General features: G+C 62.7%; 3 protein-coding genes across 4 annotated transcripts; all 3 read left to right on the forward strand.

The window, feature by feature from the left end:
* The first annotated feature begins 1,720 nt into the window (after nucleotides 1–1,720).
* On the forward strand, nucleotides 1,721–6,791 carry SCRT2 (scratch family transcriptional repressor 2). The gene is made up of 2 exons (XM_086853135.1): nucleotides 1,721–1,895; nucleotides 4,048–6,791. The coding sequence occupies exons 1-2, from the start codon at nucleotides 1,772–1,774 to the stop codon at nucleotides 4,752–4,754; spliced, it is 831 nt and encodes a 276-aa protein (XP_086709261.1). The 5' UTR covers nucleotides 1,721–1,771; the 3' UTR covers nucleotides 4,755–6,791.
* Nucleotides 6,792–8,152: 1,361 nt separating this feature from the next.
* Nucleotides 8,153–10,385, forward strand: SRXN1 (sulfiredoxin 1). 2 transcript variants are annotated; one of them, XM_023939743.2, is made up of 3 exons: nucleotides 8,153–8,447; nucleotides 8,609–8,877; nucleotides 10,192–10,385. In XM_023939743.2, exons 1-2 carry the CDS (start codon nucleotides 8,187–8,189, stop codon nucleotides 8,810–8,812), a joined length of 465 nt encoding a protein of 154 aa, XP_023795511.2. In that variant the 5' UTR covers nucleotides 8,153–8,186; the 3' UTR covers nucleotides 8,813–8,877; nucleotides 10,192–10,385. The 2 variants fall into 2 exon arrangements, with proteins under 2 accessions (XP_023795511.2, XP_023795510.2); XM_023939742.2 differs by lacking the exon at nucleotides 10,192–10,385 and adding an exon at nucleotides 9,250–9,352.
* Nucleotides 10,386–15,092: 4,707 nt separating this feature from the next.
* On the forward strand, nucleotides 15,093–18,025 carry TCF15 (transcription factor 15). Its single transcript, XM_023939744.2, has 2 exons — nucleotides 15,093–15,802; nucleotides 17,602–18,025. Exons 1-2 carry the CDS (start codon nucleotides 15,326–15,328, stop codon nucleotides 17,674–17,676), a joined length of 552 nt encoding a protein of 183 aa, XP_023795512.1. The 5' UTR covers nucleotides 15,093–15,325; the 3' UTR covers nucleotides 17,677–18,025.
* Nucleotides 18,026–21,858: the final 3,833 nt, after the last annotated feature.

Here is a 21,858-nt window from a genome sequence, read left to right on the forward strand (position 1 = left end):
CAGGGCAGTGCTGCAGGGACAGATGGGGCTCGTGGTGCTGCCAGCAGTCCCTGGCCAAGCACTGCAGGAGCAAGTGGAGAGACCCCAGCCCACATGGGGAGCAGCCCTGGGATCCTGTAGGGTGTGGAGTGCTGTGGATATGGGATGCTCTGGGATGGGGGTGCTGTGAGCTATGGGATATGCTTAGCTGTGGGATGCTGTGGGATGCTGTGGGATGCTGTGGGATGCTGTGGGATGCTGTGGGATGCTGTGAGATTCTGTGGGATGCTTTAGGCTGTGGAATGATGTGGGCTGTGAGATGCCCTGGGCTATAGGATACTGTGGGATGCCCTGGGCTGTGGAGTACCACACAAAGCAGTGAGCAGGGGCACTGTGATGCAGGGCTGGCTCCAGATGTGGCTCTGGGCACGACTGAAGGAGCAGACATGGCTGTGAGCAGGCGAGCTCATGGTGCTGCCTGTGGGGATGCTGCTTTTGGTCCCCAGACCCAGTGCCACATCCCTGGCCAAAAGGACTGGTGTGCCCAGGGCTGCCCCGTGCCAGCCATGCCAGCGCTCTGCCTGCGGTGACAGCGGAGGAACCATCCTTATTAAGTGCTGCAACACTCTCAGCATTACACAAGGCTCAGGGAGAACACGGCCAGCTGCCAGTCAGGTCTCCGTGTCACCCACTGGCCCTCAGATGGCACAACTCCGGCCTTCAGATGGCACAACTGCAGGAAAAGGCAGCCCCGGACCACCAGCTGCCTGCAGCGGAGCACAGAGAAAAGGGGGGGGAGTGGGGGCTCCAATGAGATGAGGGGGGAGTAAGAGTGGGGGCTCTGGCTGGGAACAATGAACTGCCACGAGCCCAGCTATTGTTGTGGCTCCGAAGGTCACAGTGCTTCCTGGGGACTGGGAGTGGGACAGGGACATGGGAAGAGAAGAGAAGGTGGGAAAAGAGGGATGGGAACAGTGAGCAGAGATGGGGACAAGACAGAGGAGGCACAGAGATGAGATCAGGGAAGAGGGGAAAGAGTTGAGGATACAGAAAAAGGTACAGGGGAAGGGAGAAGGGAAAGAGAAAGGGGTCAGTGGAAAAGGACTGTGGACAGAGATGAGAACAGAGAACGGGAACCAGGAGCAGGGATCAAGGACAAGGAAAGGAGAAAGGGACAAGAAGCAGGAACAGGGACAGGGATGGAGATAAGACAAGGGACAGGGGACAGGAATGGGGACAGGGGACATACATGAGGACAGGGATGGGGATGAAGACTCCCGCCCGCCAGACCCGTCCTTCCCTGGCCCCGGGGACTGGCGGCAGGGAGACAAAGGCGGTGGGAGGCAGAGGCATGTGCCCCCCCCTCTCCCGCCTCCCCCCGTCCCCCTGTGTCCCCATTGTCCGTGGCCGGGGTGGGGGGAGGAACCAGGGGGAGGGACCAGGGATCCCACAGTGTCGTGATGCCCGGGGCACCCCGCGCTGCCGGCAGCTCGGGGGGTTCTGGGGGGGCTCCGGGTGCGGCCGGGCGAAGCGGCCCCCTCCCCCCCCCCTCCCGCCTGCCTTCCTCCTCCTCCTCCCCCGCTTCCCCACCTCCTTCTCTTCCTCCTCCTCCTCCTCCTCGCCGCCCTGCTGCCTCCCCGCCCCTCGCACTCGCCTCCCCGCGCCTCTCCGTGCGCACCGCCGGGGCCGAGCGCCGGGGCCGGGGCCGGGGCGGGGGGGCCGGGGCCGGTGCGGGGGCCGGGGCCGGTGGCGGTGCCGGTACCGGAGGTGTCCAGCGCTGCCCGGCCCCGCCATGCCCCGCTCCTTCCTGGTGAAGAAGCTGAAAGCGGAGGCGTTCCCGGCCGCCGGGGCCCCCGCGCCCCCCTACGCCCCCCTGGAGCCCCCCTACACGCTGCCCGGCCCCGCCGCCGGCGATGGTGAGTGCGGGGCCGGGGGTCCGGAGGGGCCCCCCCGCCTCTATTGTCTGTGCGCCCGGCGGGGCACCGGGAAGGAGACACGGGGGGGACGCAGGGCAGGACGGGGAGGGGGTCCCCGCGTTGTGTCCCGCGGCGGGCGAGGGGTGCGGGGCGGGGTGTGTCATCCCTCGTCGTCGTGTTGTCCCCGGTTCCGGGGCCACGGGCCGCTGCCGAAGTTGGTCCTTGGGGAAACATCCCCTGCATGACAGCTTCAGCCCCTTGGGCAGCCCGAGTGCCCCCCGCCCATAGGGCACCGAGGTGGGCTCCTTCCCACGATAAGTTGGGGGGATAAGAAGCAACCGGTCTGCGGGGGCGGCGGGGGGCGGCAGCCTCGCCGTGCCGGAGGGTTTCATTGTTCGCAGCGGTGCCCCGAGCCCCCCTGGGAGCGCGGGGGGGGCCGGCGCCCTCCGGGGCACGGGGAGCGGGGTGGGGGAATAGGGGGTACCCCCAGCAGCGGGAGAGGTGCAAAAGGCTGGTCTGGGGGCGGCCGTGGTCCTTGGAATCCCGTCCTGCGGGGAAACACTGCGGTGGGCTCGGAGTTCCCCGGGCTTGGCACAGCCCCGCAACGGGGCAGCCCGGGCACCTGCCCACAAAGAGGGGCTGGCCGCCAGTCGGGGGGTCTGTTGCATAGGCGGGGGAGTCCTGGCTGCTCGTGCATTGGGAAACGGAGCTGGATGCGGGAATGGGCCTGATCCAGCCACATACAAGCTAGCATCGCCCAGCCGCTGCGGAGCTTGTCCCCCCTTTTCTAGTGCTCGCCGGCCCTTGGTGGGCTTTCCCTGCCAGGGGCCGGGGTGCAAAGCCTGGCCGGCCTGGGGGTCCTCTGCTCCCCCCATCAACCAGGAGGCGGTGGGGGAGGGATGTGCTGCAGCTGGGCAGAAGCTGCCGACGCTGCTCTCCTGGAAATAACCTTGCTGCATGCTCGGAGGCAGCGTGAGAAATTGCTGAGCAGAGCGCTTTCTGCACAGCCCGCGCTGTCAGCACGGCGCGGGGGACGGGGGGGCCCGGCTCTGCCCCTGCCACACAGCCCCCTCCCCACAGTTGGCACCCTTGGCTGCCACGGGACAAACGGCAGCCGTTGCTTGCCAAGGGGTCCCGTGGGTGCTGCCAGAGGGTGTGTGGATTTAGGGGATGCTCGGCTGCAGCTGCGGTGGGATGTCCCTGCTGCCCTACGGGGTGCATGGGTCAGCCCGGCTGTGCACTGACCCCAGGCCCCCGATAGCCCCCCTGTCACTGTCAGTGGGGATGAGGCCACTGAAACAGCTTGCAAGAACCAGTGTGCACAAGGCAGAGGATTTCTGGGACCAATTTGGGGGTCCTGGGGTGCCAGAACATCCCCAGGATTACTGGCCTCGTGGGAAGGGGGCTGTGCTGCTGCTCCTGTGGTGACCTTTGTGTGACAGTAAAGAGGCATTGGGATGCCAACGCAGCGCCCACTCTGACACAGGTTGGGAGTCCCACATATGAAGCAGTGTCACGAGCAGATTTGCACCAATGTCACATGTGTGTGATGCCATTGGAGTGGTACCTGAGCCTGGCTCCACATCTGGGGGGCTGTGGGTCACTCATTTTGGCAGGAGACCAGGGATCTGGTGCTGCTGCCCTCCTGGTGCTGCTCCATCTCCAGGGAATAAGCCCTGCAGGGACAGCAGAGAAATAGGGGGGCTTTCCCAGCCTCTTCTCTTGGGAAGGGGAACCTGGAACAGCCTCATCCCCCTCATCCCGGCTGCTCATGGAGCATAGCTCATTACCGGCATGGCCCCGGTGAACAATGAGCTGCCGGCACCGACAGCTGTCTGGCAGCTAATGGCCCCCGGGGGCTGCCTGCAGCCGGGGCAGGCGCAGCTGGACGTTCTGCAGCTCCATCCCCAGTTCCCATCCCGAGCAGCCCTGCGGGATGGGACCCATCCTGCTGACAGATGCGGACAGGAGCCAGGGCAGGACAACGCAGCCCTGATGCTCAGTGGTTCAGCAGCGACAGGAACCAGTCTGGGGGGGGGCGGGGGAAACCCTGGTTCTGCACCTCCTATGGGAAATTTTAGCTTGTGGCTTTTTCCTGTCCCTGGTGAAGCTGCTCGGGAGGGACAATGACCCCACTGTGTTGTCCCCACAGGGTACCTCCAGCACTGCCTGGCGCCAGCCGGCTACGACACTGACAAGAAGCAAGGCTTGCCACCACCGCCACCAGACCCAGCCTACGCACCCGGTCACGAGGAGTACAGCGATCCTGAGAGCCCCCAGTCCAGCTTTTCCGCCCGCTACTTCAATGGGGAGGCGGCAGTGACAGACAGCTACTCCATGGATGCCTTCTTCATCACGGACGGGCGGTCGCGCCGGCGCAGCGAGAGCCAGCGCCGTGGCAGCCACCGCCACTCCTGCCCCGAGTGCGGCAAGACCTACGCCACCTCCTCCAACCTCAGCCGGCACAAGCAGACCCACCGCAGCCTGGACAGCAAGATGGCGAGGAAATGCCCCACCTGCGGGAAGGCGTACGTCTCCATGCCCGCCCTGGCCATGCACGTCCTCACCCACAACCTCAAGCACAAGTGCGACGTGTGTGGCAAAGCCTTCAGCCGGCCCTGGCTGCTGCAGGGCCACATGAGGTCCCACACCGGGGAGAAGCCGTTCGGCTGCTCCCACTGCGGGAAAGCCTTCGCCGACCGCTCCAACCTGCGCGCCCACATGCAGACCCACTCCGCCTTCAAGCACTACAAGTGCAAGCAGTGCGAGAAGACCTTCGCTCTCAAGTCGTACCTCAACAAGCACTACGAGTCCGCCTGCTTCAAGGGCTCCGAACACAGCTGTGCAATAGGGAACTAGCCCCCCAACCCCTGTGGCACATCCCCATTCCCAACCTTACCCTTCTATCCAATCCCCGTCCCTGTCCCTAGCTCATCCCACGCCCATCCCTGTTCCTCTATACATCCCATCCCTTCCCCATTCCCATTCCTATCCCATCCTGGTCCCAGTCCCTGTGCCAGCACTCCTGCAGCTGCAGCCAGCTGGTTTGTTGCTGTGCTGAGGCTGGAGGACATATCCCCACAGACTCACTCCCCATTTGCTCCCTGGGAAGGGGGTCCCCCACTGTGGGACCCAGCTCCTTTTCCCTGGGTCCCAGAGCCCCCCCGCAGCCAGGCAGGTCTCTCTGCGGGGGACTCACCCGGGGACCTCTTCCAGACCCAGGAGAGATTTTCCTCCCCTAGCTTGTGACTTTCACCTCTATTTATTTAATTTATTACTATTATTTATTTAGAGCTGCTGCTTCTCTTCCCAGGGGATCCCGGGAGAGAAAAGACACTTTTCTGCTCCCCACTAGGAGCAAACCCTCCCCTTGACCCTAATCTTGATGAGACCACGGGCTGGTGTTACTGCCGGCTCGGCAGGACTGATGGCCACTGAGGCTGACAGAGGGCAGGGCTGCCAGTCACCCTTGGAGCCTGGGATCCCTGCAGCCCACCACACAGGGCACCCTGCTGCCCCTCTACCCCGTGGCACAGTGTTCACCCTGTCACTGCAGATCCACAGCCCTGGAGTCAGGGGAAGAGCCAAGGGAAGAGCCAAGGAAAGAGCCAGGGGCTTCCAGCAGAGATCCACAGGACACGTCCTCTGTTGGCTCCCAGCTCCCTGCTTGGCCAGGCACAACTGGCCCCTGCCACAGTGATGGGGAATAGCCCCCCCCCCAGGCAGGTGCAGCCCCCCCCTCACCATGCTAAGGGCTGGGCTGGCAGCTGGGCTGGAGACCCAGCCCTGGGGCAGGTAGTACCCGAACCCCCAACCACCCCCCGTGTATCCCCAGCCCCTTCTCCAGCCGGCTCCCGGCTCCCTCGCCATTGCCCCCACCTGCACTCAGGAGGAGGGGATCAGAGTAGCTGTAAAGTTTGGGTGAGTCTATTTAAATGTTCTTATTTATATTATTTATAACTTATGCTTTTCACTATTTATTTGTCAAGACTGGCCGGGCCATGCCAGCGCTGGCTCGCAGGAGGTGGCAGAGCTGCTGCAGAGCTGCCGTGCCCAGGACACAGCCACGGTGACACGGACGGGGACAGGACCCCGAGAGCGGACTGCGTGGCGGGCACGGAGGGAGGAGGGCACGAGCTGGCCCGGCAGCCCAGGCTCCATGTCCTGCAAGCCTCCCCCAAAGGCAAAGCCCTTCTCCTTTGTCTTCCTTGCTGCCACGGGCTCCTGCTTTGCTCCGTGCCCCACGCCAGCCCAGTGGGGACAAACCAGCCACTCTATGCAACCTCCCGGCGGAGCGCCCCGCACCGGCCCCGGAGCGAGCGCCGCACACGGCATTCCGGAGCGGGGCCCGACCCACGCCTCCGCTTCCTACCTCGGGCCGCGAGTTGCCACAGCCCCACCACCCCGTGCCGGTCCCCAACACTTCGGGACTGAGCCCGGCACCCCGTGGGGCCGCACTCGCGCACCCCCACACCGTCTTCCTGCGCCGTCTTCCTCCCTGCACCGTCTTCCTCCCGCTGCCTCGGTGCCTGTGTTGGTCACGGGTTGGGTGGGGATGTCCCTGTCGTGGTCCTCGCTGCCATGGCACGGTGACCACACGTCCGCACCCCACAGAGGGGGTGAGCATCGCCCTGGCCACGCGGGCACCCCACCGGGTTTTCCCCACGATGCCGGCGGAGCACGGTGTCCTGAGGCCGGCAGGCTTGGAGCACTGCGCCGCTGCCCCTCTCTTCTGTAAATAGCAGATACTACAGCAATAATTTTCCGTGCATGATAGATTTTTTCTGCCAGGTTTTGTACTCGCCAGCCCCAGTATGACAAGTCTACTGAGATCCGGCCACCCGCAGTATTACTTGTAACGCAATTCAGGGATATAAAAGGGATTTCTGCCACTAACCATGTGTCTTGGGAGATTTGTGTCGGCGGTGGCGGGTGGCGGCACGCGAGCTGCCAGCCTGCCCATCTCACGGTGCCCTGTGCTCACGCCCACTCCTGGGCTGGAGCATCGTGGAGAGAACTGCCCCAAATAGAGGGGTGATGTCCTGGCAGCCCATTGGGAACGGGTGGCTGAGGTGCCCGGAGCATCCCACGCTGCCCTCGTGGCCCTGCCAGCCCTTCATCCAGTGGGCAGCGGCCAGACACCCCCCTACTGTGACAAGGCGGGGTTACGATGCCACCCTGCTGGTGAGAGCGCCGGGGGCTGTGAGCGCGGCAGGGCGCTGACCTGGAAGTAAAGCGGCGTGTGAAATCCCGGCAGCGGGCGCAGAGCCCGGCGGGCAGCCCGGGGAGGGCGCCGCTAATGCTCACACACCCCCGGGGCGCCGCTGCCCTGGATGGGGAGGATTCTGTGAGCAAATTTTATTTGAACTCGCCGGTGGCAACAACTCAGCAGAGCCCCTTCTCCCGGGGGCAGACAGGCAGTCCTGCTCCCCACCCCTCTTTCCCCATCCTTTCTCAGATGCGGGTGCCAATGGGGGAAGGCAAATTATTTTTAGCATCCAGCTTGTCAGCAAAGACCTAGCTGAGCCCTAGGCTCCCAGTGACATCAGTGCAATCTTTCACCAGCAAAGTCATTACCAGATTCACATTGCAGAAAACTAATTCCAGAGCCTCACAAACCCATCCCTGATCATCATCTGCATGCTTCCGAGTCAGCTCTGGGGCTGGGGACCCTCCATGACACCAGTGAGGGCACCGGGAGCAGCCATCCACTGTCATCATGTCCCTGCTGTGGATTCAGGGTGTCCCGGTTCAGCAGCCAGAGGGGTGGGAGACCCAGTTCTTCCCGGGAGCCTCTCCCCATTTGGAACACTGGTCTGAAGAAATGACCTAGAAAGATTCCGGGCTGAAGTTCTTCGGTGCCTGCCCAGCTGTGGAGCATCCCAGCATCACCGCTCAGCCCTGCAGTGGTTCCATGCCTCATGTTCCTTGCCGCGGACCCCATAGGTGTCAGCACAGTAGGGAGGGGGCTCTGGGTTGGACACATGTTCCTGGTACAGCCAGGCAGGTGGGGGACATATCCCAACTTCCAGCTGCAGGATGATCCTGCCCGGGCACGGCCAGGTGGGACCCGAGACGCGCAGAGGGCGGGATTAGGACACCCGCACACACGGTGGGGGGCTCAGCTGCCGCGTGCCCATGGGTGTCCCATGGGAAAGAGGAGCCGAGGGCAGCCCTGACCGCAGGCTCTCCGGAGCAGGCAGCGGGCCAGCCGGCTCTGGCACCCGGCCCGGAACTCTGTCCTGCCCCTTCACTATGACTGTGCAAAACGCTGGGGCGGCGGCCGTGACGATGACGATGGCTGGGCCAGGAGGAAGCAAAGGGGCCCGGCTGGGCGCTGCGCTGCTCAGGGCAGAGCGGAGGGCTCGGCTGGGCAGGACAGAGGAAGGCCAAAGCCAGCCGGCAGCAGCAGCCATGGCTGAGGCTAATGACAGGAGCATCCATACACAGCACATCTCGGCCGTGCACAACGTGCCCATGCGTGTCCTCATCCGGCCCATCCCGGCAGAGCTGGAGCCGGGAAAGGTGCAGAGCCTGATGGAGACCCTGCAGGTGAGCACAGCCCCCGGGATGCAGAGGCAGCCCCTCCTGCACCCATTCGGAGGGCGCTGCTGGGGAAGCACCCAAGCCCTGGCACAGTCGGGTCGGGGGGCGTCAGGGCAGGTTGGGAGTGCCGGAGTGTGTTGCTCTTGGATGTTTCTCCCCTTTCCCAGGAGGATCCCGAGCGGGTGCCCCCCATCGACGTGCTGTGGGTCAAAGGCAGTGAGGGCGGCGATTACTTCTACTCCTTCGGGGGCTGCCACCGCTTCGCTGCCCACCAGGCACTCCGCCGGGAGACCATCCCGGCCAAGATCATCCCCTCCACCCTCAGCGACCTCCGGACCTACCTCGGCTCCTCCACGCCTCACCTGCGCTAGCCCAGCACCCCGAGGATGCCCAGCAGCCCCCTCTGTCCCTGGTGGTTCCGAGCCGTGAGCCCCTGGTGAGGATGCCCGTGGGTCCCCAGCCCTGGGGAGTTCCCGGAGTCCCTCCAGCCGGGAGGGGTCAAGGTTCCCCAGACTTGGGGGTCCCCGTGGTCCCTCCAGCCGGGAGGGGTCAGGCTCTCACCGTACCGGGAAGCGCCTGGCGGGGCCGGCAGGTGGCGCCATTGTGCCGCGCTGCGCCGCCCGGAGCGACCCCGCGGACCGGGACGGGACGGGATGAACCGGGACGGGATGAACCGGGACGGGATGAACAGGGACGGGATGAACCGGGACGGGATGAACCGGGACGGGATGAACCGGGACGGGATGAACCGGGACGGGATGAACCGGGGCATGGCGCAATCGGGAATAGCTGAACCGGGATGGAACAGGCTAAACCGGGGCACGGCTCAAGCGGGAATAGCTGAACCGGGATGGAACTGGCTTAACCGGGGCATGGCTCAAGCGGGAATGGCTGAACCGGAGCACACTGGAACTGGGACAAGTGACAGCTCATTCGGAGCGCATCTGAACCAGGGAGGGGTACAGGCGTACTGGGACACAACAGAATCAAGGACACAAGGAAGAGACACAGCCGAGCCGGCATGGCCAGTCCCCAGCCCACCCTCAGCGATTCTGGGCTCACCTGTCATCCCAGTCTCCGTGGGAAACATCTCCAAAATCCTGTGGTGGGGATATCTGCTGCTGCACCTGGAATAAAGATGATCAAAACCCCTGCAGCTCCTTGGTGTGGTGCTAGAGGGTGCTGAGGTTGGGAGCAGTGGCCAGCATGGCACATCAGGACACAGCATGGTGGCCTGTCACCAGCAGGAGCAGTGGCTGTGGACACACAGAACAATGACAGATGCTTTGCAAGGGGATGGATGTTCTCCAAGGGGATGGATGCTGTGCAGGTGATGGATGCTGTGACAGGACAATACTCTGCCAGCCCACCCTGCCTCTGGGCCAGCTCTGGGGACACGTCTAGTCCTGCCATGCTGGGATGCTGTCATTTCTGCAAGCACACGTGCAGCCTGGAGAAAATGCCTCGAGCATCCCCTGGGCATCCCAGCATCCCTCTAAGTCAAGAGCCTCCATCCAGGGAGGGGAAAGGCCAGTGACTCACTCACCACTCCATGAGTCAGCAGGACTGGGACAGGAACTGTGGCCGGACACTTCTGCCCCATCAGCCACGCTCCTCCCTGAACGGATCCTGCTCCCCAAGGGAAGAAATGGGCTGGGAGAGGAGGGCATGGCCAGGTCGTTTGCATGGCAGGAGCTGGCAGTGCTGGCATCAGACGCAACAATTTACCGCTGCCTCCACGTTTCCGCAGGATCCACTGGGGAGGAAGAGGCAGCTGGGCTGGGGGTCCTGGATGAGGGGAAGAGACTGGAGGGAGACTCCGGCGTGGCAGAGCTGCATGTGCCGCATGAAAGAAGCTGTGTGCCGGGAGGAAGCCCTGCAAGCATTCACTGAGAGCAGCCCTGGCCCACGGCTCCCAGATGGGCCATAAATTTCTCCTAAGAATTGTGGCGTGCTAAAAAGTTTCCTCTTGTTAGAGAGCGGGGGGTGGAGGGAGGGAGGAGGTAGCAGCTCCTGCAGCAGCTCCTGCAGCAGCTCCTGTGGCAATGTGGACATTTCCAGAGGGCCCCCAAACCCCCCATGGCAGGGACTGATGTCTGCCCATGTGCTGTGTGCCCCCACTGCTGGGCATCTCACACAAACTCTCTTTGCCCCACTCTCACAGGCTTGTGCTCCTCATCCCTTGGCTAAGAGGCAATTATTTCAGCAGAACTGGGAATTCCACAAGGTGAGAATGAACTGAGATCCTGCAACTCCTTTCCCTGCAAGCCATAGAGGCTTCTTCCACCTGGGAAGCCTGCTGCAGGATCTGCTTTTCCAGCTTACCACCCCCTGCAAACAGCACCAAAGGTCCGTGCCGGACCCAGGGTGTTCTGACATCACTCCCAGGGCTCCCTGGCACCAGCTGGGAGCCAGGACCCAGAGCTGTGTCCAAGGTGTTGTGTGAGCATCTCCAGGGCTGACCATTGCATCCATGGGGCTGGCATGGTGTGGGCAGTGGGAGCTGGTCCCCAGCTGGGGCTGCTGGTGCCACAGCCCCCTGGCTGGCACAGGAATGGGTATCTCCAGAGCCCTGCATTGCCTCCATCTATCCGTCCTCCACCTGTCCCCCTTCCCTCTGCCTGACCCGCGGGATCTCTGGTGTCGCTGGCTGACAGCCGATCCGGCTGCCTCCAATCCATTCGTTCCAGGGCAGGAACAAAGGCGTTTTGTGGGCTCCCCCCAGCCTGGGCTGGGGAGGGGTGGGGGGTGGTCCCAGCTCCGGAACTGGGACAGACTTCCCCGCACGACAGGCGTGTAATGCCTTCCAGACCAGCAGCCTCAGCCCTCAGGTACAGCCCGGAGGGGGAGGGGGCCTGGTGCTTCCCGCACTGCCTGGGGACCCACCAGGTCACCCTGAGACAGCCCTGATCCAGGAAAATGGGGAAACTCTCCTGTTCCCCAAAATGTTTCACAATGCCCAGTCCCTCTGGGACTCACCGCTTCTCCCCACCCAGGGGGCTTCAGGGGCTCTGGGAGCTCCCAGATTTGCCATCTCTTGTCTCCCAGTGTTGGGGAGCAGGGACAAACTCCCCTGGGATAAGACCTCTGCCTCACTGGGCTCAGAGTTGGGCAGAAGGCAGCTGGACTTGGAGGCTGTGTGTGCCTAGCTGGACAGGACTGTGCATTTGGGATGGGGCAGCTCCCAGGCCTGTGGCCTCACTGCCCTGAACACCCTGAAATTGGGGGGCTACAGGCAGAGGGGCCAGTCCTGGACATCCCCCAGTGCCAAGGTCTGGTCAGGAACTGTGGACTTGGGGCGCTCAGTGGGATGGGATGGGGTGGGATGGCATGGATGGCTTGTGACAGGATAGGATGGGATATGATAGGACAGGGTGAGATGGAATAGGATGGATGGGGTGGGGTTGAATGGATCAGTCCAGCACTGCTTCATCAGGGCTCAACAGGGTCAGGCCCAGTGTCCTGGTGGCCACATGTTCCAGCACTGCTGCAGGTCTGGAATCCATTTGCCTCGCCGGCCATGGTGTTTTCCCAGCAGGGCTGGAGCAATCCCGTGGGGCTGGGGGCAGCCCTGGCCCCTGCCCCATCTGCTCCCTGTTTATTTTCTTACACTTAAGTATCACCTCAAAGATAAACACTCCCTGGTGTGGGGGGCAGGGGGCATTTCCCTGGCAGCAGAGGCAGGACCTAGCCCTCAGTGCTCAGTACCCTGATCCCACAATGCCCACTAAGAAGGGGATGCCTGGTTGGACTGGGGTCAGGGCTGCAACCCCGTGCTCAGGCCATGTCCCTTCCATGCTCTATCTCCCATGCAGGGTCCTGTGAATGCCTGACCCACTCCCAGGGGGTCAGTTACCTTGGCTGGATCAGCTGGGTTAGCTGGAATGCCAAACCCCACCATGTCCTGGCACCCACTCAAGCTGGTAGAAGTTTTGTGATGCCACAGCCTCAACTGCACCTCGTGCTGCCCAGCTGAGTCAGAGCCCAGGCCACAGTGCTGGGGGAGCTGGGGGGGACCCAGGCACAGGGCCTCACATCCTGTGAGGCAGACGCCTGCCAGGCAGCACAGGAAAACCCGGCTGCTGCCATGCGTCCTCCTGCCCCACAGCATCCACAGGCAGCTGGACAGGCAGCGAGCAGGCAGAATTCCCTGCTTCCCATGGCTCCTGCTGTTCTCCCAGTCAGGGATGACAGCTCCTGTCCATCCATCCTTCTGTGTGCAGCATCTGGCAAGGCAGGGGTAACACCTACACACGTCTGTGCCAATGTGGGGATGTCACTGCAGCGGGATGTGGTGGCATTTGGGGTTCACATGGCACCCACAGACACACATCCACATCCACGTGCAACTGCACAAACTCATGCACACACCCCCATACTCACATATATCCTGTGCACTCACACAAGGATATACACATCCATGCATGCTTGCATGTACAGATGTGTGCAGCTGCACACCCACACGCACATTCATGAGTGCACACGTGTGCTGCCCCCACCCCACACTGAGCCATCTCCTGCCTGCTGCTCCTTCCCTGCCTGTGCCCTGCCATGTTCCAGACCCCACAGGCCACCAGCACCCCACATGTGGCCATGCCCCCCAGAAAAGCCCCGGGGCAGCTCGGCTGGGTGTGGGGAGTGGGTGGCCCCCCCAGCCTGTCCCCGTCAGCTGGTGGCCATGTGTGAGATGTGCAGCTGAGTACACAGCTCTTGCCATCCATCTTGTCACCTGTCAGGGCCAGAGGCTGCTGTGAACCCCTAGACATGGCTCAGCAAGACTCTGGGGTGAGAGGAGGGCAGAGTGGGGGTGCCCCTCTCTGTACAGGCACCTGCCTTCTCCCTGCCTTCTCCCCGCCTGCTTCCTGCCTGTCATGCCAAGGGCCTGCCCATCCCCAGCTTTGCCCCTGGCACTGCCTGCAGGTACCCTTTTGGGGGGGTCTGCACCTGGGCAGGGGTTACAGAAGAAGGCTGGGGTTCCTCATGGGAACTGATGAGAGAACTGGGAACTGGTGAGAGCTGTCAGTGTCACACAGTGCACATCCCTGCCCATCCTCATCCCCAGGAGGATCCCTGTCTTCTTGCTCAGCCCTGCATGTCCCCAGCCCCTGGAGTGGCCCTGCATGTCCCCTTCCCCAGCAAGACCACCAGCCCCCAGCCCATCTCTCTGCCCCCCACCGTGTGATTTACAGGCTCTGCACAGGCAGACAAATGGTGAAGAAAAACAGGGCAGGGGGTCCCGCCAGCCGGGGGCTGCCTGTGCCCCGCGGGGGGCAGAGGGGCCGTTTGCTCACAGCCAGCAGGACGGGAGGCAGTGAAGAGGTGCCGGTGCCAGGCAGCACAGCTGCCCCTGTCATGGTCCAGCAGCCACAAGCCCTAAAAGCACAAGGAGAGCCCATGGGAGGACCCAGATCTAGCTACCACAAGCTGCAGTCCTGCAACCATAGGCTTTTGGCCATGGGGCATTGAGGAACTTGATGCCACCCCATTCCACGGCCCCCAGGGCACCCCACTGACCACCTCACTGGGGTGTTTGTGATATACCAGCTGCATTCCATGGCCACCGTCTCAGCCCTGGCAAGCCTCCAAGATTTCCCCCAGCATCCCTCTCTGGCTGTGGAGCTGATGGACAGTGGGGACTGCAGCTGGCACTGCCACGTCTCCCAGCCACATCCCAAGCAGCCCTGGGGCCGTCTGCCAGGAGCCAGGTCCTGCCCTCCACGTTTTTGCTGCTTGATCTGGAGCATCGTGGAGGAGGAGGAAAGGGAGGAAGGCAGGCAGGAAGCCTCCCACCTGCTTGGCTCAGCTGGCTACCCCCCTGCCAGCTCCTTGGAACATTTGGCTCAGGGCTGGGGGGTTGAAGGCAGAGTGGGACCTGCATAGACCTCTCTGGTGAGGATGACCAGGGCCATAGTGTATGCTATTGAGTGCCAAGGAATGACAAGGAGCAAGGGTCAGGCTGGGGGGCACCCCCAGCCCTTCCCAGGACACCGGTGATTCCTGCTGCTGCCAGCTCATTGCTCCCCTCTCAGGAAAAGACTCCATGTTTCCACTGCCGGCACACACCTTCCTCCTGGGCGGGAGGAAATGCTCCTGGCAGTGCTGCCTCTCCATGTCCCCCTGTCCCTTCCCATGATGGGCAGGCACGGTGCCAGGCCCTGGGAACAGAGGAGCAAGGAGCGCATCCCTGCAGGACTGCCTGCCCTTGCTGATCCCTGCTTGCCCCGAGCATCCTCCTGGGCACAGGCCCTGTCCCAGTGAGGCATGGCAGGATGTGGGCAGCAGCGTGTCCCCCACTGGCATCCCTCTGATAAGCACCCCAGGCACTGCACCAGTGCCACCCACTCCTGGTTGCCTTCACCATCCCAGCTCCTGAGCCCCATGTTCATCTCGTGCCACCCTGTGGGGGACACGCTGGCAAGCGACAGCAAGGCAGGGACTGGGGACATGCAGCCTGCGGGCTGACTGTGCGTGACACCACTCTGCAGGTGCCAGAGGCCATGGAACAGGCAGCACTTGTTGGACAGTGGCCCTGGCACCGCCACAGTTCAGTTACCACCGTGGGCATGACCTGGGGTCAAGGTGCCCGCAGCCAGGCTGGAGCCAGGCCAGTGGCCAGAGGCAGCGCTGGCTCCCAGGGCCGGGGTGAGGACGCTGGCCGGAGCTCGGGGGCCGGCTGGGGGTGGGCTCCGGAGCCAGCCCCTCCCCGCCCGTATAAATCCCGATTCCCCGTGCAGACGGTCGTCCCAGCCCTGCTCAGCTGCGGCGGCGGAGCAGCAGCGGGAAGGCGTCCGGAGCCGCCGTCGCAGCTGTGCCGGCGGGGGAAGGCTCCCCGCAGCCCGGGGGGTCCCCCCAGCAGGGCCGGGGGTGCGGGCGGGCACCCCACCATGGCCTTCACCATGCTGCGCCCCGTGGCTGCCCGCGTGCTCTACCCCGACCTCAGCATGCTCTCGGAGGACGAGGAGAACCGCAGCGAGAGCGACACGTCGGACCAGTCGTTCGGCTGCTGCGAGGGCGCCGAGGCTCGCCGCAAGCTGCCGCGGAAGCCGGGGCCGATGGTGATGGTGAAGCAGAGGCAAGCGGCGAACGCACGGGAGCGGGACCGGACCCAGAGCGTCAACACGGCCTTCACCGCCCTGCGGACCCTCATCCCCACCGAGCCGGTGGATCGGAAGCTGTCCAAGATAGAGACCCTCCGCCTGGCCTCCAGCTACATCTCCCACCTGGCCAACGTGCTGCTGCTGGGCGAGGGCTGCGAGGACGGGCAGCCCTGCTTCAGTGCCATCTATGGAGCCAAGGGCGACCTGGACAGCAAACAGCCCCGCAGCATCTGCACCTTCTGCCTCAGCAACCAGCGGAAAGGGGTGAGCGGGGTTCTGGGATGGGTTATGGTTCCTTCTGCCCCTCCTGGCCTGAGTGGGGCAGGAGGCTCAGCATATTCCCAAGGGATGGGGGGCAGCAGACCCTGCCTGGGCTGAGCGAGGCAGGAGACTCGGCATGGCTCAGTGAGAACCACAGCTTCTGGCTCCAGCTCCCACTGGAGGTTTTGGCTGCTCTTGGCCAAATCCTGCTTGTAGCCACACGCCTACAGCTCCTGCTCACGTCAGAGGGCTGGGCTGCTCCCCCACGTCCATCCGGGCTGGGAGGTCTCGGGGGTTAAACAGTCACCCTGGAGCTGGCGGCATTGCTTGTCCCAAGGGGAGATTAGAGTTCGCTGGCTGACCTCTTCCCCATCCCCGTCCTCATCCCCATCTCCGTACCCAAACCTGCCAGCCCACCAGCACTGCAGCAGGGCTACTCCAGCAGCTCTCTGATGTGATGAGGACAAGAAGGGCCCAGCAGACAACCCCAAGGGGGGCCAGACAGGGTTCCCCATCCAGTGTTCACATGCAGGGTCTGCTGGCAGCACCAGCACAGCTCCCATGCAGCTGAGTTGGGCCATGGCAGAGCACCCCTGCCCTGCCCACCCAGCTGATCCCACCCAGCACCCTGCAGCTCAAGGGATACCTTTCTGTGGTGAGCCCACCCTGCTGCCCATGCCAGGGTCCTGGGTGTCCTTGACCCAGGAACAGCTGTGTAGGACAAGGGGCTGGAAGCTGCCTGACCTCTTGGATATCCCTTGGTAGGGCAGTGAGCAGGGGCTGCTGTACTTGCTACTGTCCCCAGGGACCCTCAAGATGTCCCATGTGTGACCCCAAGCAGCACAGCCATGGGTCACACTCCAACCCTCAGAGATTTTTCAGCTTTTGCTGCTCCATTTTTATTTGTTCCCCTGTTCCTGCCCTCCTCAGCAGCCTTTCCAGCCCTCCTGGGGTCCTGCAGTCCTGGCCCCTGGCAGATCTGGGATCCTCTGGGCTGCTTCCTGGGGCTGGAGCCAGGGGTCTGGCACAGTGCTGGATCCCCCAGGAGACCCTGCAGAGGCACTGGGGCTGGGAAGCTCCTGCTGGAGGGCAATGGGGGGAGCTGGGTTGGAATCCAACTCTGTGCATCCCAGCCCTGAGCCTGGGCTGGAAAGGGGCTGGACTGGACTGGAAATGGGTAGGGCTGGAAGTGGGTTGTACTGCACTGGAAATGGTCTGGAAATGGGCTGTACTGGGCCATGTTGGGCTGTGCAAGGCTGTAAATAAGCTGGGTTGGAAATGGGCTCTGTTGGGCTCTACTGATCCATGCTGGATTATACTGGAATGTTCTGGGCCAAATATGGACCATGCTGGTCTATGCTGGGTTATACTGGGCAGTACTGGGATAACGTTGTCCTCATAAACTGGGAGTTAGGGCTGAGTCTTCCTACCCTAGTTTAGACTGTGTGTGTCTCTCTAGGGCTGTGGATCTGTCTGGGGCTGTGTGTCTGTCCTGGAGTGCTACTGGTCCTTGCCATAGGTCTGAGCCATGCAATGCTGAGCAGCCATGTGGACTGGGTCCTGCAGGGTCACAAGGGGGACCCACCTTTGAGAGCTCCACCACAGCACCCACCTCCCAGCCACCCATTCAGCCACTTGAAAGGCATAGCCCCATCTGTCTGTCTGTCCACTCCACACAGCACAGAGCCACCCCAGAACTGAGCCACTGGCCATCTCACAGTGCATCTCCATGGAGGAGTCAGTGTGGTGGACAGTGGGCAGACACCCCATGGTACCTGCAGCTCTCCCTCCTCTCTCTGCAGGGCAGTCGGAGGGACCTCGGGGGCAACTGCCTGAAGGTGCGAGGGGTCGCACCCCTGCGAGTGTCGCGGAGATGAGCCGGGGTCCGGCAGCACCCACCTGAGACAGCGGCAGAGGCAGACGGAGCCCGCACACGCCAGCCCAGAGACCGCAGTGGGGAGGGAGGGAGCTGCTCACCCGAGGTGGCAGCAGCCGAGCCCAGGCTGGCACCGCACCAACACTGGCCCTGGAGCTGGCAGTGGGGCGGGAGGATGAGGCTGCCCATGCAGGGCAGGGCCGGGGAGGGGGTCCCCGCGGCCCAGGGCTGGACTGGAAGGGGCCTGTGTGCAGCCAGCGTCGAGGCACTCCGGGGGGACAGTGTCATGGCCCTGGGGATGCTGGTTGTGCACGTGCAGCCGCTTGGAAAATAAAACCTTATTTTTCTGATGGGCCAGTGCCTGCCTGTCACCCCAGTGTGGGGTGAGGTGGGGGTCCCTGAGATGGCCCTGGACCCCCAGCCCTGCACAGCTGCTCTGTGCCCTCCATCTAGTACATCGTGACTGGCACAATGTCACTGCCACCATTGCCACCGCTGCCACCAATACTATGACTGCCACCAGCACAATGACTGTCCCCACTGTGACTGCCACTGCCATCAGGCAGACCGTGCAGAGCCTTGCATGGTGGGGCTGCAGGCAGCAGCACCTGCACGGGGTCAGGTGGGGACATGGGGGTTCCCAGGCCAGATCCCCACATGGGATTCTGCTTGAGGGGGCTGGACTGGCTGGGCGGTGCAGATAGCTGAGCCTGGGAATGGTGCTGTGCCGGGGCTGGCGGCTCCCAGGGGCCAGCGTGTCCCACGGAGCAGAGGCAGCTGTGGATGGGGCAGCTGGGGGCTCCCCCCAAGGGCTGAAGAACTGGAGCTGCCCTATCTCCCTGGGGTCTTGGAGCCAACATGGGGCAGGGGGAGCATGTTGGGGGTCCCGCTGGAGCCTGGCCCAGGCAGGGGCTCTGTTGGGAGCCCACGGCACCTCTTGGCCCCCTGCTCGCCGAGGTGAGCCTGCCCCGGGCTCCCTCCCCCGGGTTTGATTTATGGAGCTGACAGCGCGGTGCAGCTGTGAGAGCTGGTCCCAAGCAGGGACCAGGGTGGGTGGGAGAGGTTTGTTCTCAGCGTGGCTAATGTGTCCCAGACCCCAATAAACAGCCGTGAGATTCTCCAAACAGCCCAGGACACAGAATCCCTGCCCCTGGGTTTATCGGGGGGCAGGGGCCGTGGGGGATGCTGTGCTCTGCAAACAACCCGACTCACACATAAAAGGGGACTGTCCTCATGAAGTAGTGGTTCTGGAGTACCCCAGGGGGTCAGCAAGGGCTGGTGGTCCCAGTGCTGACTGTATAGGTTCCAGTATGTCCCAGGGCTGAGCACCAGTGTCCCAGGATGTCCCAGTACCAACAACTGGAGCCTCAATGAGCTCCAGTATGAAGACCATGAGCCCCGGTGAATCCCTGCACAGGAGCTGTGCATCCAGTATGTCCCAGTGCCAAAGACTTGGGCCCTAGAAAGTATAAAGGCCATGCACCCCAGTATGTGCCAGTGCTGAGGCTGTGGGATCCAGTGTGTTTTAGTGCTAGGGCCATGGATGTCAGCACACCCCAGTGCCAAGGATGGAACAGTGACCCCAAAGCAAGCTCAAGTGTAACAGCCTTGGGTCCCAGCATGTCCTAGTGCAGGAGTCAGGCGCCCAGTAACATCCAGTGCTGGGATTGTGGATTCCAGCACATCCCACTGCTGAGGCTATGGATCCCAGCAGGTCCCAGCTCTGGGGCCATGGGTCCCAGCATGTCCCAGTGACAAGCCTGTGGGTCCCAGGACATTCCAGCCCCTCCCAGCACTGCAAGAGGGAAACGGTGACTCAGAGCTGCTGGGCTGGTGGGAGCTGGGTGCCCCTTTGCCCCGTGTGGGGTGAGTGTTGTGGCCACCGATCATTCATGGCCACCGCCAGCTCCCCAGCAGCCGCAGCCCCACACTGAGCTCAGCCACGCTCCCCTCCCATCCTCTCCCCTTCCTGCGTGCAGACACCCTTGGAAAGGCTCTTGGCTGCTTTCTCTGAGACAGGAAGGTGTCCCCGAGTCTCAGGAAGGAAAAACACTCAGTGCTGAACCCACAAAGACCGTCTCTGAGGGGCCAGGGCTGGAGAGGCTCCAGGCCTGACATCACCTGGGAACTGGAACCAGAACCGCAGCTGCACTCCGCGCCTGGTATTTTTATATTTTTTTTTAACTTGTGTTTTTAAACTTTCTTTTTATAGATTTTTTTTTTATTTTATTTTTTTTTATTTCTTTCCCTTCTCCATTCCCCTCCCAAATATTTCAGCCTCCCCGCAGGCTGACCAGCCAGGCTGGAATGCAGCAGGGCTGCACCCGCGGGTGCCGGGAGCTGCTGATGGGATGGATGAGGCTGGGTCTGGCCAGGCAGGAGCTGCTGGAGCTGTGGGCAGGGGGTCAGGCTGGGGCTCAACCCCAGTGATAGGGGGCCAGGACCTGATAGCCCCTGGTACTGCTGTGCACCAGGGCTGCTGGAAAGGGATCCATGGTCACACAGGGACACAGGAGGGTCTGTCTGGCCACGGGGTGTGGGAGGACAGAGGGCAGAGAGGTCAGGCAGAGCCTGCAGTCTGTGGGCAGCGCTGTTTTCCCAACCCACCACCCCCAGGATGGAGCTGTGGAGTCAAACCATGTCTGAGTCTGAGTCAGCGGAACAAGAGGAGCCAGACAGGGATAGAGGACGCAAAGACAGATTTTGGGCCCAGGATCCAGCCCTACTCATTCTTTGTCCTTTGGCAACACCTTTGGGTGCTGCCTGACCCTCCCTGGGCTTCCCCCAGAAAGAAGGCTCATGATAAAGACCCCAGTGTATCCTGGAGCAGAGCTCAGTTGCTTGTTGCGTGGGGAATCCTCCCTGTGACAGTGACAGCCATCAACGGAGTGTCACAGGTCACTCCAAGCCTGGGGGTGAAGGACTGGGAAGGGGCCCCCAAGGTCTAGATGGCACTGAGTATGGACAGGGTGACTCCCTGCTGCCCAGGGCAGGGTGGAGAGAAGGATCAGGGAGGAATGGGGAGTCAGGGTTGGGACGGGATGGGACGAGCAGACCTAAGGGCAGCACGATGGTCCTCCAGGTTGGAGTACTGGGGAGCCCCTGACTCCCCATTCCAGCAGACCCAGACTATAATGACCCTGCAGCATCCTGCCATGTTCCCTGGGGAAGAAAACAGGCAAAGGGTCTGCCTGAGATCCCTAAGACACCTGCCAGACCCTCACCATCACAAGGGATGCACAGAAAGAATGCCCCAAGCTCCCACATATCCATGGGGTGCAGTGGACACTGCTGCAGGGCTGCCACCACCCCACCATGTGTCCCCCATGCACCGGACCCCTCAGAGCCGTTCACCCTGCTGGGACCTCGTGCCAGCTGCAGTCCCTGGGGACACAAGCCCCACAGCAGGGACAGGGTGTGAGGCCGTGGTGCGGGGTGAACGCCAGGTTAATCTCCCGCTGGAGCTTCCCTCTGCAAACAATAAGACAATGCCCGGCCGGGGCCGCCTGCGTAACCAGCGGCGCGGAGGGGAAGTTGTAATATTTGGATTTAGCCCTCAGTAAATTAAGGAAGAAAGAGGAAAAAGCGCTGGGGGTAATCAGAGCAGGGCTGGCCCTGTGCCCTGCCCCATGGCCAGTGGCCCTAGAGGCTCAGCTTAGCCTATGGACAGCAGCTGAGCAGGGCCAGCAGCTCTGAGTCAGTGAGGCTGGGCATTGCTGGGAGAGGGATACACCCCTGAAGGCCGGGCAGAGGACAGACATGTCCCCACCATAGGGACAGCAGCCTGGAGGGTCAAGGCTTGGATACCCAGCAGGGCTGTGGGCAAACATCTCCAGCCACATCAGAAAAAAGGGATCTGGGCCAGGAGGTTATTTTAATCCAAACCTCTTCATGGGAAATAAAATCCTATTTCTGCAGCTGGGGTGGCTGGGCAGGAGAGGGCCCAGGGGGTCATCGCCTTTAGCTGGCAGTGGGTGGCAGGGGATGACAAAGGAGGGGGCTGTCCCAGGATGTCTCCATTGCACAGCCCCTTTCCCAGCATAAGCCCTGCAGTGGAGCTGGCTCCCTGGGATCCCACGGCAGGGCCCACACTCAATCAAACAGGCACCGTGGTTGGAGATGGGGCTCTGAGAGGGGACGGGAAAAGGTCTCAATGCAGGGGATCCCTGCAGATGCTCAGGGC

Source organism: Cyanistes caeruleus, chromosome 16 (genome assembly GCF_971803275.1).
Source record: "Cyanistes caeruleus chromosome 16, bCyaCae1.hap1.1, whole genome shotgun sequence".
Lineage (NCBI taxonomy): Eukaryota > Metazoa > Chordata > Aves > Passeriformes > Paridae > Cyanistes > Cyanistes caeruleus.